Genomic DNA, 17,087 nt, shown 5'->3' on the forward strand with positions numbered 1-17,087 from the left:
AAAATAGAGATTCGGATCGGCTAAAAAAAACAAAAAACACCTTTGGGCGCTCTCACGACACCTAGCTTCTATCCTGTGCTAACTCCATTAGCGCCACCATGGACCACCTCCCAGGCTCTAGAAACCTCTCTGTGAGAACAAGTTAGAGACTTTGCTTTTGCCATCCCTGGGTCGCAAAACATCCGCTTGAGGGCGCCCTGCTCACCGCCCGCCAGCTCGGTACGCGGCCACGAACCCCGTCACAGGCGAGACGGACCCGGGGCTGATCTCGTCTTATTAAATTATGGAAATCGGTAAAGAAGGACATTCCAACAGTCTATCCTCACACCCCAGATAAGAACCCCAGGTTCCGGGAAACTTGCGGCCATCCCTAGGGAAACCGGAAGTGGGTTCACCCTCGTCAGCGCGCGCCTCGGTGGCATCGCCCGCCTCGTCGGGGGCCTTTGTTGGGGCTGCCCGCACCGTTGCCTGCAGAAATATCCAACAGGTCTGCCGCGAGTAGATCCCGAAACTTGGCCTTGTGTTTTTTGGTCAGCCTGCCGGCGGGCACTATACAAACTAATTAGGAGACAAGTCCAAGCAGTGAGGCGTCCGCTGCTGCGGCCATCCTCCTCTCCCAGGCCTGGGCCGTAGCCAGCCCTCCCGCCTCCGCTGCTCCGCCCTGCACCCGGGGGCCTGCGCGCGCTCAGGCAGGGACGCTGCCGACTTCCTTCCTCTCCGGGCAAGATGGCGGGGGGCGAGGCTGGTGTGACTTTAGGGCAGCCGCACCTTTCTCGGCAAGATCTCGCTACTTTGGTAAGGCATGGCTCTGGAAGTATGCGGAATGCGCTCAGGAGTAGGGATGACCGGACCTCCCGCGAGGCTGTGAAACGAGGCGGTGCCGGGCGGTCAGGATCATGAGTTAGGAGAGAGACCTGGAGCCCGGCGCCCTAAGCCGCGCTCGCGCTTCCCCACGCGCTTCTGTCAGTTAGGGAGCTGGGCATGGAGCTGTGCGGTCGTGGGGCCCCGAACCTCCCGAATGATTCGGCTAGAAACTTACAATGTTAAGTGTCATTAAGGCTCTTCACTTTGGAAGTTTTGGGAAGGGAGTATCTACACATTCCTTAGTGCTAATGCTCTCAAGGTTGGGGGACCCCGAGCCTCCACATCTCCCATAATCAGTGTGTAAGGATGAAGGACTTTTAGTGCTTTCCAGAATGCAAGATTGTACAGGAAAAGCGCTTTAAAAGTAGAAGAGGGCTATTCTGATTTATCTTATGTACAATGATTTAATATAGAAATATTTGATTGCAGGATGTTTCCAAGTTGACGCCACTTTCACATGAAGTTATCAGCAGACAAGCCACAATTAATATAGGTAAGATAAGAATAACTTGGAGATTTTATTAATTTCCAGCAAATAATTTTAATCTTTCCCTTTGTGTAAGTACCTGAATTACATGAAGATGCAGATATTCAAGAAATAGATGTTGAGCTCTTGGGAGCAATGCATCTGCTAGATTTTTGGTGGCAGGCCCCTCTTGCCTATGTCTAGCTTATAGACTAGGTGAGAAGAAAAGGTAAAGACTTAAAGAAAACTTTTAATAGCATAAGGGATGTGTAGTCATCTAGTAAAGCAGAGGGGAAATGTGATTGTACTTGCCACACAGGGTTGTTGCAAGAGCAGAGTTTGTGAAAGTTTTGTTTGATATGTGCATAAGCTATAATTAGGGTGTTTTTTTTTTTTCCCCTTAATTGGCACCTGGAACTTTGGAGAAGTTATGTTGACTGAGTGTAAACTTGGAGTATTTGAGAGTCTGTACAAAAACAGTATAAACCTCCTTAAAAGTAAGGCTCTACCTTGAGACTCTTAAAAAAAGTTGTAAGATACGTGCTAGCCTTAATAGCATTACTATAATCATGCCTGAGTTTTTCTCTTATTTCCATGGATTCCTTTTTTGTGTGTCAGGGCTCTTCATACTTACTTTGCTCTGAAAATGCTGAAAAGTTTCTTGACATACAAAGTTTCATGCACTTTTTAACAAGTGTTTATTTTAAATGAAGGCACTGTTTTCTGTAATCAAAGATGGATGGCTTTTATTATGCTCAGTATGGTTTAAAACAAGGTTGTCAGTCACACGGAAAGTTCTCTTCAGTCCTGTATCATAATAAGTTTTTGTAATCAGGGATACATAGGAGGAAAAATCAAAGTCACTGTTGGTTTTACAGTGATGTTCATAGTGAGTTATGGCTTTGGGTTTTCTCCTCTAAAATTGAAAAAATATGCGGTGTAACCGAATGCACTTGAATTAATTTTTTGTACTTTGTAGGTACAATTGGTCACGTAGCTCATGGGAAATCTACAGTTGTAAAAGCTATTTCTGGAGTCCACACTGTCCGTTTCAAAAATGAACTGGAAAGAAATATTACAATCAAACTTGGCTATGCTAATGCTAAGGTGAGCTGTGTACAGTGAAATGAAAAACTCACTTTAATTGTTGAATGTGCAGATAACAAATCCAAGTCTTTTCTTATTGAAACTTTTAGATTTATAAACTTGACGACCCAAGTTGTCCTCGGCCAGAATGTTATAGATCCTGTGGAAGTAGCACACCCGATGAGTTTCCTACAGACATTCCAGGGACCAAAGGGAACTTCAAATTAGTCAGGTGACCTTTTTTGTGCTAAAAACACTTAACATTTCATATTTTGTTGTCGTGTGGTTTGTACTTTTTGAGATATTTAATTGAGATGTTACGCAGTGAACCTAATTGTTGAATGGCTTTATTTTTCCTGGTCCATAATGACAGTAATTTGAAAAGTCAAGTATTTAAAACTACATTAAGACACATACGTGTAAGTGCTCCAAAGGAAAAGTATCACATAAGCAAAATGAAATAGAGGGAAACACAGCTCATTGGATTTAAGGGATTCTTTTTGCCAGGCTTCCTAAATTTCTCTTGAGCAGTGTTGGTTTTGTCTTAGATAAGGGAACAAAGCCATTCTTAATCACCTCTCTTAAATACAAGGACTTGTAACCCATTTATTTTCCGAATATGATTATATATTCTTTATTGGAGGATACTGATATCCACCTGGTGATGTTTATGGTGTTTGGGGATGTCCACAGGGAAGTTGTAGAGCAAGGCAGAGCTGGGGTTAGGGAGAGGTGAATGAGGCTCAGAGTTTGAGGCGAGGGAGAATGCTTTAAGAAAAAAATCAGGCCTGGTAATCAAGATGAAGATAAGGGCTTCCCAGGTGGCTCAGCGGTAAAGAATCCACCTGCAATGCGGGAGATGCAGGTTCTGTCCCTGGGTGGGAAGAATCTTGGAGAAGGAAATGGCAACCCTGTCCAGTAATCTTGCTTGGGAAATCCCATGAACAGAGCAGCCTAGTGGGCTACAGTCCATGACCTCACAAGAGAGAACATGAGTTAGCAACTAAACAACAATCAAAGTAAACAGTGTTATTTATTTACTTTTAAATTGAAACTTTTGGGGGGCATGCCACATGCCTTGTGATCAGGGGTCGAGCCTGGGCCCCCTGCAGTGAAAGCTTGGAGTCCTAACTACTGGACAGGCAGGGAATTCCTAAAGTAAAATAAAGAGAGGCTCAAATTACTGTTTTTTTCTTTTCATTATCGCTGGATTTTTTGTTTGTTTTGCTTTTGGCATGGCATTGTTGCTGATCCTGTTTTCAGTAAATTTTTGATATTTTGTTCATCTTGGATTTTCTTGTATGAATTTTGGTTTTTTTAAGTACTTAAATATTAATTGTTTTGATTACTGGCTTTTTGGGTCTACCCTTAAATTTTGCATGTGTGTCAAGTGCCTCACTTGCCTCACCCTACTTGTGGCCCTTACTAGCAAACTTGTCCTGGAGAGGGCCCAATAATAAGTATTTTCAGCTTTGCAGGTCACAGATTCTTTTTTGAATTAACTTATTTCTGCTCTTGTGTTAGGAAAGCAGTCGTGATGTCCATGAGTGGTTATGGCAGTGGGGTAGTTTGCTGCCCCTATTTTAGATTATGAGTGTGAGCATACAACTATTAAAAATAATGGTTCCAAATGAGTAGCATAGTTTTGTTAAGACAGTGCTCCCATCTCTACTTCTCATTGGCATTTCCAGCTTTTCAAGATGCTGGAGAAGTTTTTGGCAAATTTTTTCAGATAGCACTGCCCATTCTGTTAACAGTTTTAGCTTTCAAATCAATGACATTCCCAGTATTTACTTTATACCATATTTTCTTTGACTGGATTTGGGAGTTTGTGTTTCTTCAGTTATTTCTATACATGACTAATTTCATTTGCTTTGTAATGATCTGCAGTGATTTTACTCTTAGCCAATGGGTAATTTTTGTTCTTTTCATATTTTATTTTTTTCTCTCCAGTTTTATTGAGATATAATTGGCATACAGCACTGTATAAGCTTTAAGGTATACAGCATAATAATTTGACATACATACATTTTGAAATGATTTTCACAGTAAGTTTAGTGACCATCCATTATCTCATATAGATATAAGCTTAAATAAATAGAAAAAAATATCTTGTGATGAAGACTCAGGATTTATTCTGTTAACAACTTTCATGTATGACATACAGTGGTGTTAACTATATCTATTGTATTGTATGTTATACCCCTAGTAATTCTTTATCTTAAAAAAGTTGGTGACTGCTTTCATCTGATTCCTTTTTCCCCCAACCCCACTGTTGGTAACAATAGATCTGTTAATTACAAATCTGATCTCTGTTTCTATGAAATTTTTGTTTGTTTCTGAAGTATAATTGAGCCAGTAGGTGGTCTTATTTCTAAAGTCTAGAAACACCAAGTCCTGTAACTGCTTGACTTTACAAGAATAAGAATTATTTGCATATTCTTACGCCATATTGACATTCTGTACTTAACGGGGTTTAATTTTAGGGAATCTGTAACGCGAATGTTGACGTATTGATTGATCTTAGGACTGATGGTTCTTTTTTAATTTGTTAGGCATGTTTCCTTTGTTGACTGTCCTGGCCACGATATTCTGATGGCTACTATGCTGAACGGTGCCGCAGTGATGGATGCCGCTCTTCTGTTGATAGGTAAATACATCAGAATTGGTTTCAACAAATCACTGTGGAGCAAATCCAAGATGGAATACTTAAAGGAAAACTAAGGCCTTTAAGGACCACATCCTGTGTCTAAAGGTGACAGGAATGGGAACTAACATGTCACCCAGTATGACATCCTTGTCTTCCAGTGATCTAAAGTCTGTAGTGCATTTTGTCCCCTTAGATTCCATGAAATGATTTATTACTTTAGTTTTAGATTTTTTTGTATGTGTGCATCTTTGAAGTGTTTACTGCAACATTGGTGTATAATGGTTTTATTAGATGCAAATTTCATTTATAATAAGTGCTGAAGTCTAGTAGATGAACTGTGATTTTCAAGTCTGGAGTTGTGCCACCTTATGTGAGCTGGCAAGAGATTTTGTTGCTGTGAGAGATAATTTTTAAAAGTAGGCTGAGTGGGTAGAGTATAAGACACACCTAAACATCACTATTTAGGAAGGATGGTCGTTGGAGTATCCAGCAAAACATACCTACTTCTTGATAACACCAATGGTTATTTTTTCTTTCCTCTATTTGTTGGGGAGTGGCCTCTGATAGTAGTTGAATTCATGGACCGTGTTAAGTGTCTTCCCTTAATCACTCCCCACGTCTCAGGAGCTTGACCAGGTCAGAGCATCTCTAAAACTGGATAGAGCCAGGGGGCTCTACCTTATGCTTGAGCAAAAGCCAAGGGCAGACCCTGAAATGCCAAACTTGTAGATTTTTAAGTTTCTGGCTTACGACCAGGAAAGAGAATCTAATAATCAGGAGACTCCAGTGAATGCAGGCACAAGGGGTGGAGCAGGGGCAAAAGTTGAATGCTTGGCAATAATCCAGGACTTTTGTTTTGAATAGGGTTAGGGCATTCAAGCATTTCCTTTTTTTAGATGTCAGGTAGGTGTTTTGTTTTGGTTTTTTTAATAGTATAATATACATAGCATAAAAGTTAGCACTATAGCTATTTAAAGTATACAATTTGGTGATATTAAGTACATTTACAGTGTTTTACAAGCATCAGTGCTATTGAGTTCCAGAACATTTTTGTCTCCCTAGAAGGAAACCCTGTGCCCATTAAGAAGTCACTCTAATCCCCCTTTCCTTCACTCCCTGGCAACCACTAATCTGCCTCTTATGGATTTTCCTATTCTGACAGATAGTTCTAGCTAATTCTCATGCATCTTTTTTATTCTTTATCATCTAGCTGGTAACGAGTCTTGTCCTCAGCCTCAGACATCTGAACACTTGGCTGCTATAGAAATCATGAAACTGAAGCATATTTTGATTCTACAAAATAAAATTGATTTGGTAAAAGAAAGCCAGGCTAAAGAACAGTATGAACAGATCCTTGCATTTGTTCAAGGTAAGAAGCTATAATACCTAATAAAAATCTTCCTCAGTAATGGTAAAATAAGCAAAAGCTTTAAAAAAAAAAAACTTTGATAAAAAAAAAAAAACTTTGGTCTTGGGAATTCCCTGGCAGTCCACTGGTTAGGACTCTGCTTTTACTCCGAGGGCACTGATTCAATCCCTCAGTTGGGAAACAGATCTCACAAGCTTTGTGGCATGGGCACAAAAATAAATATTTTTTAAGATCCATAAAAAAATTTCAGTCTTAGACTATCCTTACTGATCAGCTACTTTTAGAATTGGAACTGATAGTGATTTATCTTTAGTGTTCCTTTCCTTTAATAACATGGTGTTTTTCATTTCAGGGAAGACATCTTATTGTTGACATTAGATTCTCTCTTATCCTTGTTTTTCTTGTGAGAAAGGTTGACTTCTTCTGCATCCAGTTCTCTCATAACAAAAATGAATGTCTCATTTTGATTAAAGCCTCATTGTGTTTGGTACATTTCTTTCATGAACCTGTTAGACATTTAATTAATAAGGAGCAGATATTATGTATGCCATTAGTCTTTGATTAGCAAGAGACTATAATTTTGTTTTGACTTTTATTGGGAGATCAGTTGCATGTTATTAGAAAGGAGATCCAACCAGTCCATCCTAAAGGAGATCAGTCCTGGGTGTTCATTGGTAGGACTGATGTTGAAGATGAAACTCCAATACTTTGGCCACCTGATGCGAAGAGCTGACTCATTTGCAAAGACCCTGATGCTGGGCAAGATTGAGGGCAGGAGGAGAAGGGGACGACAGAGGATGAGATGGTTGGATGGCATCACCGACTCAATGGACATGGGTTTGGGTGGACTTCAGCACTTGGTGATGGACAGGGAGGCCTGGCGTGCTGCGGTTCATGGGGTCGCAAAGAGTCGGACACAACTGAGCGACTGCACTGAACTGAAGAAACCTTTCAACTAGTAAAATGGTCTTTCCCAGGAGTGTTAAGTATTTTAATCCTTTAAACAGTTTTTATCTATTAGTAAAATTTGAGTTTTTTCCCCTTGAATGCAGTAGTGTTAATTTTCAGGAGTAGAAACAAACGTAGAATACTGACAATTTTCTGAAAAGAATGACCATTTTTGCCTGTTGCTGTGGGTATATGTGGGTATATTTAGGCATCTATTTTAATAATCTTAACTGTTTCCTATAATATATAAAGAACAGGTTCTATAAAACTGAAAAATTTTGATCTTTTGAAAATTTTGTCTTATAGGTACAGTAGCAGAAGGCGCTCCTATTATCCCAATTTCTGCTCAGCTAAAATACAATATTGAAGTTGTCTGTGAGTACATAGTAAAGAAAATTCCAGTACCCCCAAGAGACTTTACTTCAGAACCCAGACTTATTGGTAAGTAATAGAATTTTTATCTGATCTTTACCACATTGCTGATTCCTCTTTAAGGGAATCACCAATGATTTCTGCAGAGGTGATAATAAATTACAGTCTCCATGAAAAACTTTTTTTTTAAGTCAGTTAATTCTGAGATTGTATTAGCAGAGTTAGATTGCATTACTGGATGAGAATCCTGAATACAGACACAACTTTTAGCCTTTTTGTGCTTGGTATGTGTTATGTTACATGATCAAGATGGAGCAATAAAGTATGCCTTATGGAATTATGTTTTAGTTAGAAACAGGATATTAGGACTTACAGACAAATGATTTCATTGTACCATTAATGAAGTTATTCATCTCTCTCATTTGTTTAAGTTTGTGGTATCAATATTGGTATAATTTGATCATTTAAACTCATGATTTGTACATAGATGGTGGAACCTTTTCACAACAGACATTTGAACCCTCTGAAGCTTCACCTAGGCGCCCCCCCCAGCCCTTTCTGTGTGTTGTGGGCAGGGTTCTCTTGGATTATTGTAATGAGTACCCCTTGTTAATGGTTCCTGTTCTCAGGACTGAAGTGCAGGTCACATAGTCCTAGGGTTGTTTTGAAGTTTTGAAACTAAATCTTTTTGTTGCAGAAGTCATACAAAGGTACATGACCAGAAAGGTCCACAATTCTTGCCTCACCCCTTAGCCCTGAAGTTACAGTTAACAGTTGGTGTGTACTGTTTGTGCACCTTTCTCTTTGTTCATATCATCATGTATAAACATAATATGTTTCTTGTTTCAGTTTTTGTATGTGAAAGTGGGATCATACTATGCATAACTAGTCTTTTCTTTTTTTCTGAACAACAGATGAAGGTTTTCCTTCTACATCATTACATATACTCTTAACATTCTTTTTTTTTTTTTTTCCAGTTTTTAATTTTATATTGGGGTATAGCCAATTAAGAATGTTGTAATAGTTTCAGGTGGACAACAGAGGGACTCAGCCATACATACACATGTATCCATTCTCCCTCAAACTATTCTCCGCTCTAACAGTCTTTTTTTTAATAGCTGCATGATACTCCATACTATGGGTGTACCATAATATGCCTCCTATCAATGTACTTTTAAGTTACTTCTGCTTTTTCTAGCATAATTAAAATTGCAGTATACTTAGCTGGAATAATAATTTTAAACTTTGTGACAAAGTCTCCTTGTGTAAATTTTATGTGTCTACTATTTAAGAAAAGTTAACTTACAAAAAATAAATTTTTCTGAAGTTAAAGTGAATAGAATTGGCTTTAATTTGTTTTGTTTTCTTTAGTTATTAGATCCTTTGATGTCAACAAACCTGGCTGTGAAGTTGATGACCTTAAGGGGGGTGTAGCTGGTGGTAGTATTCTAAAAGGAGTGTTAAAGGTAAACTGGATTTTGATTGTTGTGTTTTTGCTTTATTTTTTCTCTTGTCCTAAGTAGGAGAATAGTATAGACACTCAAATTGAAAAATAATTTTTTTCTTCATGGTGTCTAGTACTTGATGTAGATTTCTTTGTTTACCAGTGTATCTTTTGAGTGTGTTTGACCTCAAACTTTATAGGCTTCTATGAATATGAAGCACATTTTAAATTGGCAATAGGCTTGTATGATAGGTTGTTCAAAACATTTGGATGGTTCTGAATTTGAAGATCTCTTCCATATCTTTTTTTTTTTTTTAAATAGTGATCTTTGAAATAAGGATGACCTTTCAGTTTCGTGGTCTTCCTGTTAGGACTTTTCGTATGTAAGGAAAATGGTGTTGTCCCACAAATTCTAATTATTAATTTATATTTTTACAGGTGGGCCAGGAGATAGAAGTCAGACCTGGTATTGTTTCCAAAGACAGTGAAGGAAAACTCATGTGTAAACCTATCTTTTCCAAAATTGTATCACTTTTCGCAGAGCATAATGATCTTCAGTATGCTGCCCCAGGAGGTCTTATTGGTAAGGCTTTTCCTCTCATCCCTACAGGGTTTTTTTTTGCCACTTTATCTATTTATTTTTTTTGAAGGGTAATTACTTTACAGAATTTTGCTGTTTTCTGTCAAACATCAACAAGAATCAGCATTTGATGTTTAATGATCGAGCAGGGTAGGGGAATGTTTATGTGGTTAAGCTGTTGATTTTAGGTCATATGATGATTTCATATGCTTGTGAAAATTATTTTTAAACATAAGAATTTTGGTTTAATTTTTAAAGTAGCTCCTTTTTAGCAGTACCAAAGTAAATTTTATGGCCTAAAATGTAAAAATACCTAACCATAGTTTTTTTTAAACATGATTTTAGGGTAGTGTGGTTTTTTTGTTGTTTTTGTATGATTTTCAAATGGAGAGTTACCCACAAATGTCAATTAAATCATGATAGATCATAGTTAAACACTGAGGTGGGAATTAAAGATTATAACTTCCATTATCTTGCTGTTACTGAAATAATATATGGGTTTCCTGGTCTCATACAGTAGTGTATTACCAGATACCCAGAAGAAGGCAAGATACAGTGAGAATTAGTCAGAGGTGTTAATAACTTTTGGATTAAAGAAAATGTTTGGTGTGAAGGAGTTCGTCTTTTTGTTCTCTGATGTTTGGCTCTTTAATTCACTTTTCTATTGTATTTTGTAATTAGGAGTTTGCTGTATAATTTTATCCTTTTTGTTTGTTTTGTAAATAAGGAAACTCTTGGGACTTTTAAGGTTTAACTTATGGAACTTTTCCAACATAAAAGTACAGAGAGTAGTGTAATGTGTGGTCATGTAGCCACCACGCAACTTCAAAGATTATCAATACTTTACAGTTGTTTCTTAGGGGGGATGTGCTACATGGCTTGCAGGATCTTAGTTCTCCAACCAGGGATCGAATTTAGGTCTACAGCAGTGAGAGTGCCAATTCCTAACCACTGAACCGCCAGGGAATTCCCAATACTTTACCGTTCTTGCCTCATCTTTATGTCTTCTCTCCTCCATGAAAGACATGCAGCTAAAATTTTTTGAAATCAATCCCAGGAATCACTTAAAATCTTTAAGCTATCTTTTTGATCATTCTTTCAGGGGAGAAATGCGGGTAAATATCCTGCAAACTGCTCATGAATTTTGTATTGTTTCAGCTTTCATTAAGGATATTCAGATTCATTTTTTAATTTAGGCTGTTATCTCTGTTTGTCCTTTGCTTACAATTTAAATCAAGAGAATCGTCCTCAAATACCCAACTAACTTGTGAGTTTACAGTTCTCTTCCTTCAGATAACTGTTGTCACATCTATGTAGCCAATAAACGAGTATGAAAGTATAAGTTGTGTATTAAAATGTGTAGGTAGGTATGTGCTGTACTAGTTTGAATAAGGTTTTTGGGTAAACGGAAATAAAATGTTGGACCACATATATCTTATTTTGGATCAGGAGTTGGAACAAAAATTGACCCCACTTTGTGCCGGGCTGACAGAATGGTGGGGCAAGTTCTTGGTGCAGTTGGAGCTTTACCTGAGATCTTCACAGAATTGGAAATTTCCTATTTCCTGCTTAGACGGCTTCTAGGTGTTCGCACTGAAGGAGACAAGAAAGCAGCGAAAGTAAGTGCTTCAAGTGCCAGTGACGTTAAGACCAGTTTTGAGGTTCATACTTTTAGTTAACATAGGATTAAGAAAAGAGAGAAGGTAAATAAATTTGACTTCCTGAAAATCGAGAACTTGCATATGGCAGTCTAAAGTAAAACAAAACAGGAAACAGTATGTCCTATACAACAGTGACAGGATAATTCCTGTTATCTGTATGTTTTTCTTAAAAGTCTTAACTGAAATCAGGTTGGCAGAGATGAAAAATTGCTGATGTCTTTTGTTGGTAAGGTGGTAGGAAAATAAGCAGTTATTTGGAAAGCATCTTCTTGATTTGGGGGTTTATTTTTCACCACTTGATTTCCTTAGGTACAAAAGCTGTCTAAGAATGAAGTGCTTATGGTGAATATAGGATCCCTGTCAACAGGAGGAAGAGTTAGTGCAGTCAAGGCTGATTTGGGCAAAATCGTCTTGACTAATCCTGTGTGCACAGAAGTAGGAGAAAAAATTGCACTTAGCCGAAGAGTTGAGAAACACTGGCGGTAAGTTTATTAGCCTTTGTCAGTATCTAATAAAAAAGACATAGTTTACTTAACACACTCACAAACACACTTTACCTTGAACGCAACAGTTACTGTACCATGGCTTTAATTCTCAACTGTTTATTCGGATGATTTTGAAATCTGTTTTTCTAGGCCCGATTTGTGATAGACACAAGCTATGCAAAAACCAGTGAATTTAGGTTTAATACCTCCCTTTTTCTGAGAAATAGGTTGCCCCTTTATCTCTTAATACTTTGGTATATATTTCTTAAAAACAAGATTATCTTATATAACCACTTCAAGAAGCTTAACATTGTTAAAATACTAAAGTCTACAGTCAGTTTTATCACTTGTTCTGATAATGTCGTCTGTCTTCTTCCTGTCTAGGGTTATGCACTGCATTTAGTTTTCATGGCTCTTTGATCTCTAATTTGGAATTTCCTCAGCCTTTCCTTGTCTTACTTGTCAGTGACAATTTTGAAGAATACAAGCTAGTTACTTTATAGATTGTTCCTCAATTTGGGTTTATTTGATGTTTCCTAAGATTAGGTTCAGGTTATGTATTCTTGGTTAGGATATTTTCAGGTAGGTGGTGATGTCTCCTCAGGGAGTCATAACTAGAGATGCATGTTATCTGATTGCTTCTTGTTGAGGTTAATTTTGATCATACAGGCAAGGCATTAGCCAGTTTCTCCACCCTATAGTTACTCTTTACACTTGTGAATTAGTATTCTTTGGGGGAGACCCTATGCAAATAGTCTGTTCCTTATCACACCCCACCCTCCCCCCAGGGGTAGGGATTTAGCTTACCATCCACTGATGATTTTTGTCTGAATTGAGCTTGATTATAGTGATTACAAAATGGTGATTACCCATTTCCCAAAACTCTAACTCTGTCACTCATCATTTGTCATTTGACATTCTTTCTTCCCCATTATTTACTTACCTAGTTATAATATGCATTCATGGAGTCCTATTTTATTCAGCAGGCCCTTACCGATTCATTACTGTACTTACTTATTTTGATGTCTAGAATTTGTCCAGGAGACAAACTGGCTCCTGTGTCCTGTTGGTATTTCCCCATGTTTTTTAACCTATTATTTTATTAAGGGGTCCATCTCTATGACTATCATGAAACCCATGCTAAATTAACAGTGACATATTCTGGAGATAACTACACCCCACTATGGACTTTTGGGGAATAGCCACTGTATTCTCTCTACTTCAACTGAAACCTAGACTCAGGCAGCATCAAATCCTTGCCCTCCTATTTCTGGAGAATATATAAGAGGACTTTTCAGAGAAAATGAGTTTTATCTTCCCAGAAGACAAACCCTCTACTTTGCTTTCTGAAGCAGATCACAACCCCACGGACAGTTTGGGAGCTGCGGAAGCCTCAGTATGTCTCTGTTGGGTTTGTTTTTTAATAGTTCCTTACTTTCTGGCTCAAGTTGTTCTGAAGTCACCTTGTGTGTCTCCCCTGCTCCAGTTTAGAATTGGCCATTTCTCCAGGGAGCCCTGGTTCCTCTTAGTGGGAAATGGTGTTAGAAATGAAGATTTGGGTGCTAGGTGTGCTAGGACTGCAAGAAGATCCAACCAGTCCATCCTAAAGGAGATCAGTCCTGGGTGTTTGTTGGAAGGACTGATGTTGAAGCTGAAACTCCAATACTTTGGCCACCTCATGCAAAGAGTTGACTCATTGGAAAAGACCCAATTGGGAAGGATTGGGGGCAGGAGGAGAAGGGGACGACAGGATGAGATGGCTGGATGGCATCACTGACCCAATGGACATGGGTTTGGATAGACTCTGGGAGTTGGTGAGGGACAGGGAGGCCTGGTGTGCTGTGATTCATGGGGTCGCAAAGAGTCAGACACGATTGAGCGACTGAACTGAACTGAGGTGTGCTCACTTCTCCAAAGGTGCTGTTTCTTCAGGGCCCTTTGAGTGGATAGAGCTTGGAAACATACACATATTGTTGACTCCTCTTTTCTCTTTTCCTGGTTAGGTACTAAATCTACCCTTTCCTTTCTATTCTGTGTGACCTCTCTGTAGCCCATACCATCATCATTTCACACTTAAAAGTTATTGCAAAAGGTTGCTAATATGCCTCTTCTACTGTTATTTAAGCATTCAGTCAAAATTAATCTTCCTAGAACATTTTTTCATGCAGTACTCAGTAATTTCTAGTAACTTCCCACTACTTTATGATTCAGGACCTTTGTGGAAGTCTACTTGAATGCATTTTAAATTCCTCCTGCTTAATCTCATATAAACCTTCTACATTAGACTGTTTTGTGTCCTGATTGTCCACATAATTACTTAAATCACCTTTGGTTTAGTTTTGTTTATTCCTCACTATCTACCTCCCTTATTAAGGCTTCCCTGGCACAGGGCCTCAGGATGATCTAATCATGTACTGTTCAGAAGATCTGAATTATTTCTAATTGAGACAGAGTTAAACCTTTAAATAAATCATCCTGCTTTGTGGTGATTCATGCCTGCTTGATCTGACTCTCATGTGATTATACTATTTGCTGTTATAGACAGACTGATTTCCAGTGTATTTTTTATCTTTTTTTTTTTTCCTTTTTCCCAGTGTATTTTTAAAGAAAGGAATGATCTTTGTGTATCTACTAATATTATAAGAGGATTCTGTCCAAATGAAATTTTAGATGTTGCTTAAAAATAAGCAAGTATGTTAAAATTGTTAAAAGAAATGTTCTTTAGATTTATTGTTTTTAACCCATGCTTAGGTAAGTTCTTGTCTGGAACATACAATTTAGATAACAATCTGTCCTGGACTAAAGCAGACACTGAAACAGATGGAGCAGAAATCCGTCTGCTATTGAGAGTAATCTGTTTATAGATTATCTACTCTAGGTCATCTCTTAATTTCCTTTACCAGTTAAAGTCATGAGAAAGCCATGTGACCTGTTGAAGTGCTGCGAACCGTTAAAAAAAATAATAAATTTTTTTTTCAAAAAGGAAAAAAGAATTTTAAAAAATCAGACTGAAGTGGTTTGTATGTTAGCATGGTTCCTTGGGTGGACTGGAATGTTCTTCCTTAGTGGTTCTGAAGGGGCAGGTGTATTTGCGAAGTTGAGCATGTTTATAGTAGCAACTTTTTGTTTGCTTTTCCTGTCAGTCCTTCTGGCCAGAGCCCATCTCTGGGTCTATGAAGATAGTGTGAGCTTTCTTTCTGGAGGAGCAGGTTTTAGAAACATTCAATTTGAGCAGATAGGCAAGTAAAACTAGTTGTGTCATGTGATGATGTGGTAATGATAATGAAGCGGATATAAAATTCATGATTTCTTTTATTTTCATTTTGCAGTTTAATTGGTTGGGGTCAAATAAGAAGAGGAGTGACAATCAAGCCAACAGTAGATGATGACTGAAGAATTAAATAACAGATTTGGATGAAGTTGGAATTTCTCTTAACAACCTAGGGGTATATTTTCAGAACAATACTGGGAAAGTAATTTCACAGCTCATTACCTTAGTAGTAGCTGTAAGGTTATTCTCATTTTTTGGTGATGAAAATTTAACCTCTAGTACTGAAATAGAGCCTACAATAAATGTAGAAATTAGCATCATGTTGGATTGAATCTACATTTTACCAGAAATTAATCATTCCCAAATAATGTCTAATTTATACGTCAGTGCAGATTTGAAAGGAAACTGCTACAACCAGACTTTGCTGTAGTAGACATACCACTGAACCTGTTTGAAATAAAGTCTTTGTTCTTATTTTACATGATTCATCTTTAAGTAGCTCCAGGTTTGAAGGATTGTTGTAGCAGTAAAAACTTGACAAATTCTCAAAAGACCAACTTCCCTTTCCCCATATTTTATGTTGCTTTATTTTTTAAAATTTTGAGTGAAAATAGACTCAAATAAAATTATCCTTTCAGGCGTGAGGGCTTGTTTCCATGGACATGGCCTTTCTCTCCCCTTTCCCTTTCTGGACTAGAGCACAGGAAACTAGAGCCCGAAGTTTTCAGCTACTCCACCTGGTGCCCTGCGATTGTCTCTGCATTGCTTTACACCTGAAACCCTACAGCCTTCTCCCATTGGAAAGTATTGTAAACACCAGATGATTTTAGTTAAGTAGCAAAGATCTTTCCAGGCTTTATTTTATGTTTTATCTTCCAGCCTAATTGATAAGATTATGATGTCTATCCTAATATTAGTAATCTTTGGTAGTTGGAGGAGGTAGCAAAGGGTGAGCCCTTTGGGTTTTAACTTACTCTCCCTTTTCCTATACTTTTCTTGTGCTGTGCACTTTAATTTTGCTTATTTTATCTTTCATAAAATTCTGTTGAAGCAGTGGTTCTTAACGGGCTGATACTAGCATTGTTGGAGAAGTTTTTTTATTTTTTTTAAAAAGTGCTCCATGGAGATTCTGGTTTTAATTGGCTTTGGGTGGAGCCCAGGCGTTATTTTTTTTTTTAAGCTCCCCTGTGTTGAAAAACAAATTTAGAGAGTTGAGAAGTAGGTTTATCAAATAACACAGATTCTTACTATGTTTGGGTAGTCTGATAATACTCTTTAGTTTATTTTTCTTAAATTTGCATTTCATGTAGGACTTTATTCTGCAGTTGTAGCCTTGTGCTCTTTTGGGCATTGGACATGCTGACATGTAGAAGTTTAAAAGCTCTGACTCTGGTTGTTAACGTAAGTTTTGAGGAAGCATATTAATATTACATAGTTGCTTGACTTTGAAAGGTTGCATTATAGCATGAGAAACACAGTTTAATGAAGCAAAATTTTAATCCAGACATTGATTTTATGTCTAACATAAGCACCTTCTACCTGAAGTTCTGGAGTAACATAAGACCCAAGTTGACTTGTTTATTGTAATTAACCTCATGTCAGAACTATTTCAGACATGCACATGACTTTCAATAAATTTGCAAAGCACTGTACTTACTGTAAATGGGAATACACAAATATGAAAATAACAGGCCATATTTTCATAGAACCTGAACTCCATACAGTGATTCTCAGTAAAAGTTGTACCTGGTTGAGAATCTGCCTATAGTGTGATGTTACTGATGAAAGTAACTGTATATGTGAATCCTCTTGTCTCTCCTGTTAAAATATTTTCACAATCTGACCAGTTCTCACCATCTTCACTGCTGTTGTCCTACTCCCAGCCACCAGC

At 37.9% G+C, this 17,087-nt stretch overlaps 1 protein-coding gene across 1 annotated transcript; it reads left to right on the forward strand.

The window, feature by feature from the left end:
- The first annotated feature begins 644 nt into the window (after positions 1 to 644).
- On the forward strand, positions 645 to 16,848 carry EIF2S3 (eukaryotic translation initiation factor 2 subunit gamma). Its single transcript, XM_043458780.1, has 12 exons — positions 645 to 795; positions 1,294 to 1,357; positions 2,310 to 2,437; positions 2,527 to 2,648; positions 4,972 to 5,066; positions 6,277 to 6,435; positions 7,690 to 7,824; positions 9,127 to 9,221; positions 9,638 to 9,782; positions 11,229 to 11,398; positions 11,750 to 11,922; positions 15,255 to 16,848. Exons 1-12 carry the CDS (start codon positions 727 to 729, stop codon positions 15,316 to 15,318), a joined length of 1,419 nt encoding a protein of 472 aa, XP_043314715.1. The 5' UTR covers positions 645 to 726; the 3' UTR covers positions 15,319 to 16,848.
- Positions 16,849 to 17,087: the final 239 nt, after the last annotated feature.

This window comes from Cervus canadensis, chromosome X, assembly GCF_019320065.1.
Source record: "Cervus canadensis isolate Bull #8, Minnesota chromosome X, ASM1932006v1, whole genome shotgun sequence".
In the NCBI taxonomy this organism is placed as follows: Eukaryota; Metazoa; Chordata; class Mammalia; order Artiodactyla; family Cervidae; genus Cervus; species Cervus canadensis.

What these genes read in the sequence shown, in the direction of transcription:
- EIF2S3 (XM_043458780.1), top strand. Translation starts at nt 727, where the DNA reads ATGGCGGGGGGCGAGGCTGGTGTGACTTTAGGGCAGCCGCACCTTTCT. An exon ending in ACAAGCCACAATTAATATAG is followed by an intron (nt 1,358 to 2,309) that starts GTAAGATAAGAA and finishes TGTACTTTGTAG; the next exon opens with GTACAATTGGTCACGTAGCT. An exon ending in TTCAGAACCCAGACTTATTG is followed by an intron (nt 7,825 to 9,126) that starts GTAAGTAATAGA and finishes TGTTTTCTTTAG; the next exon opens with TTATTAGATCCTTTGATGTC.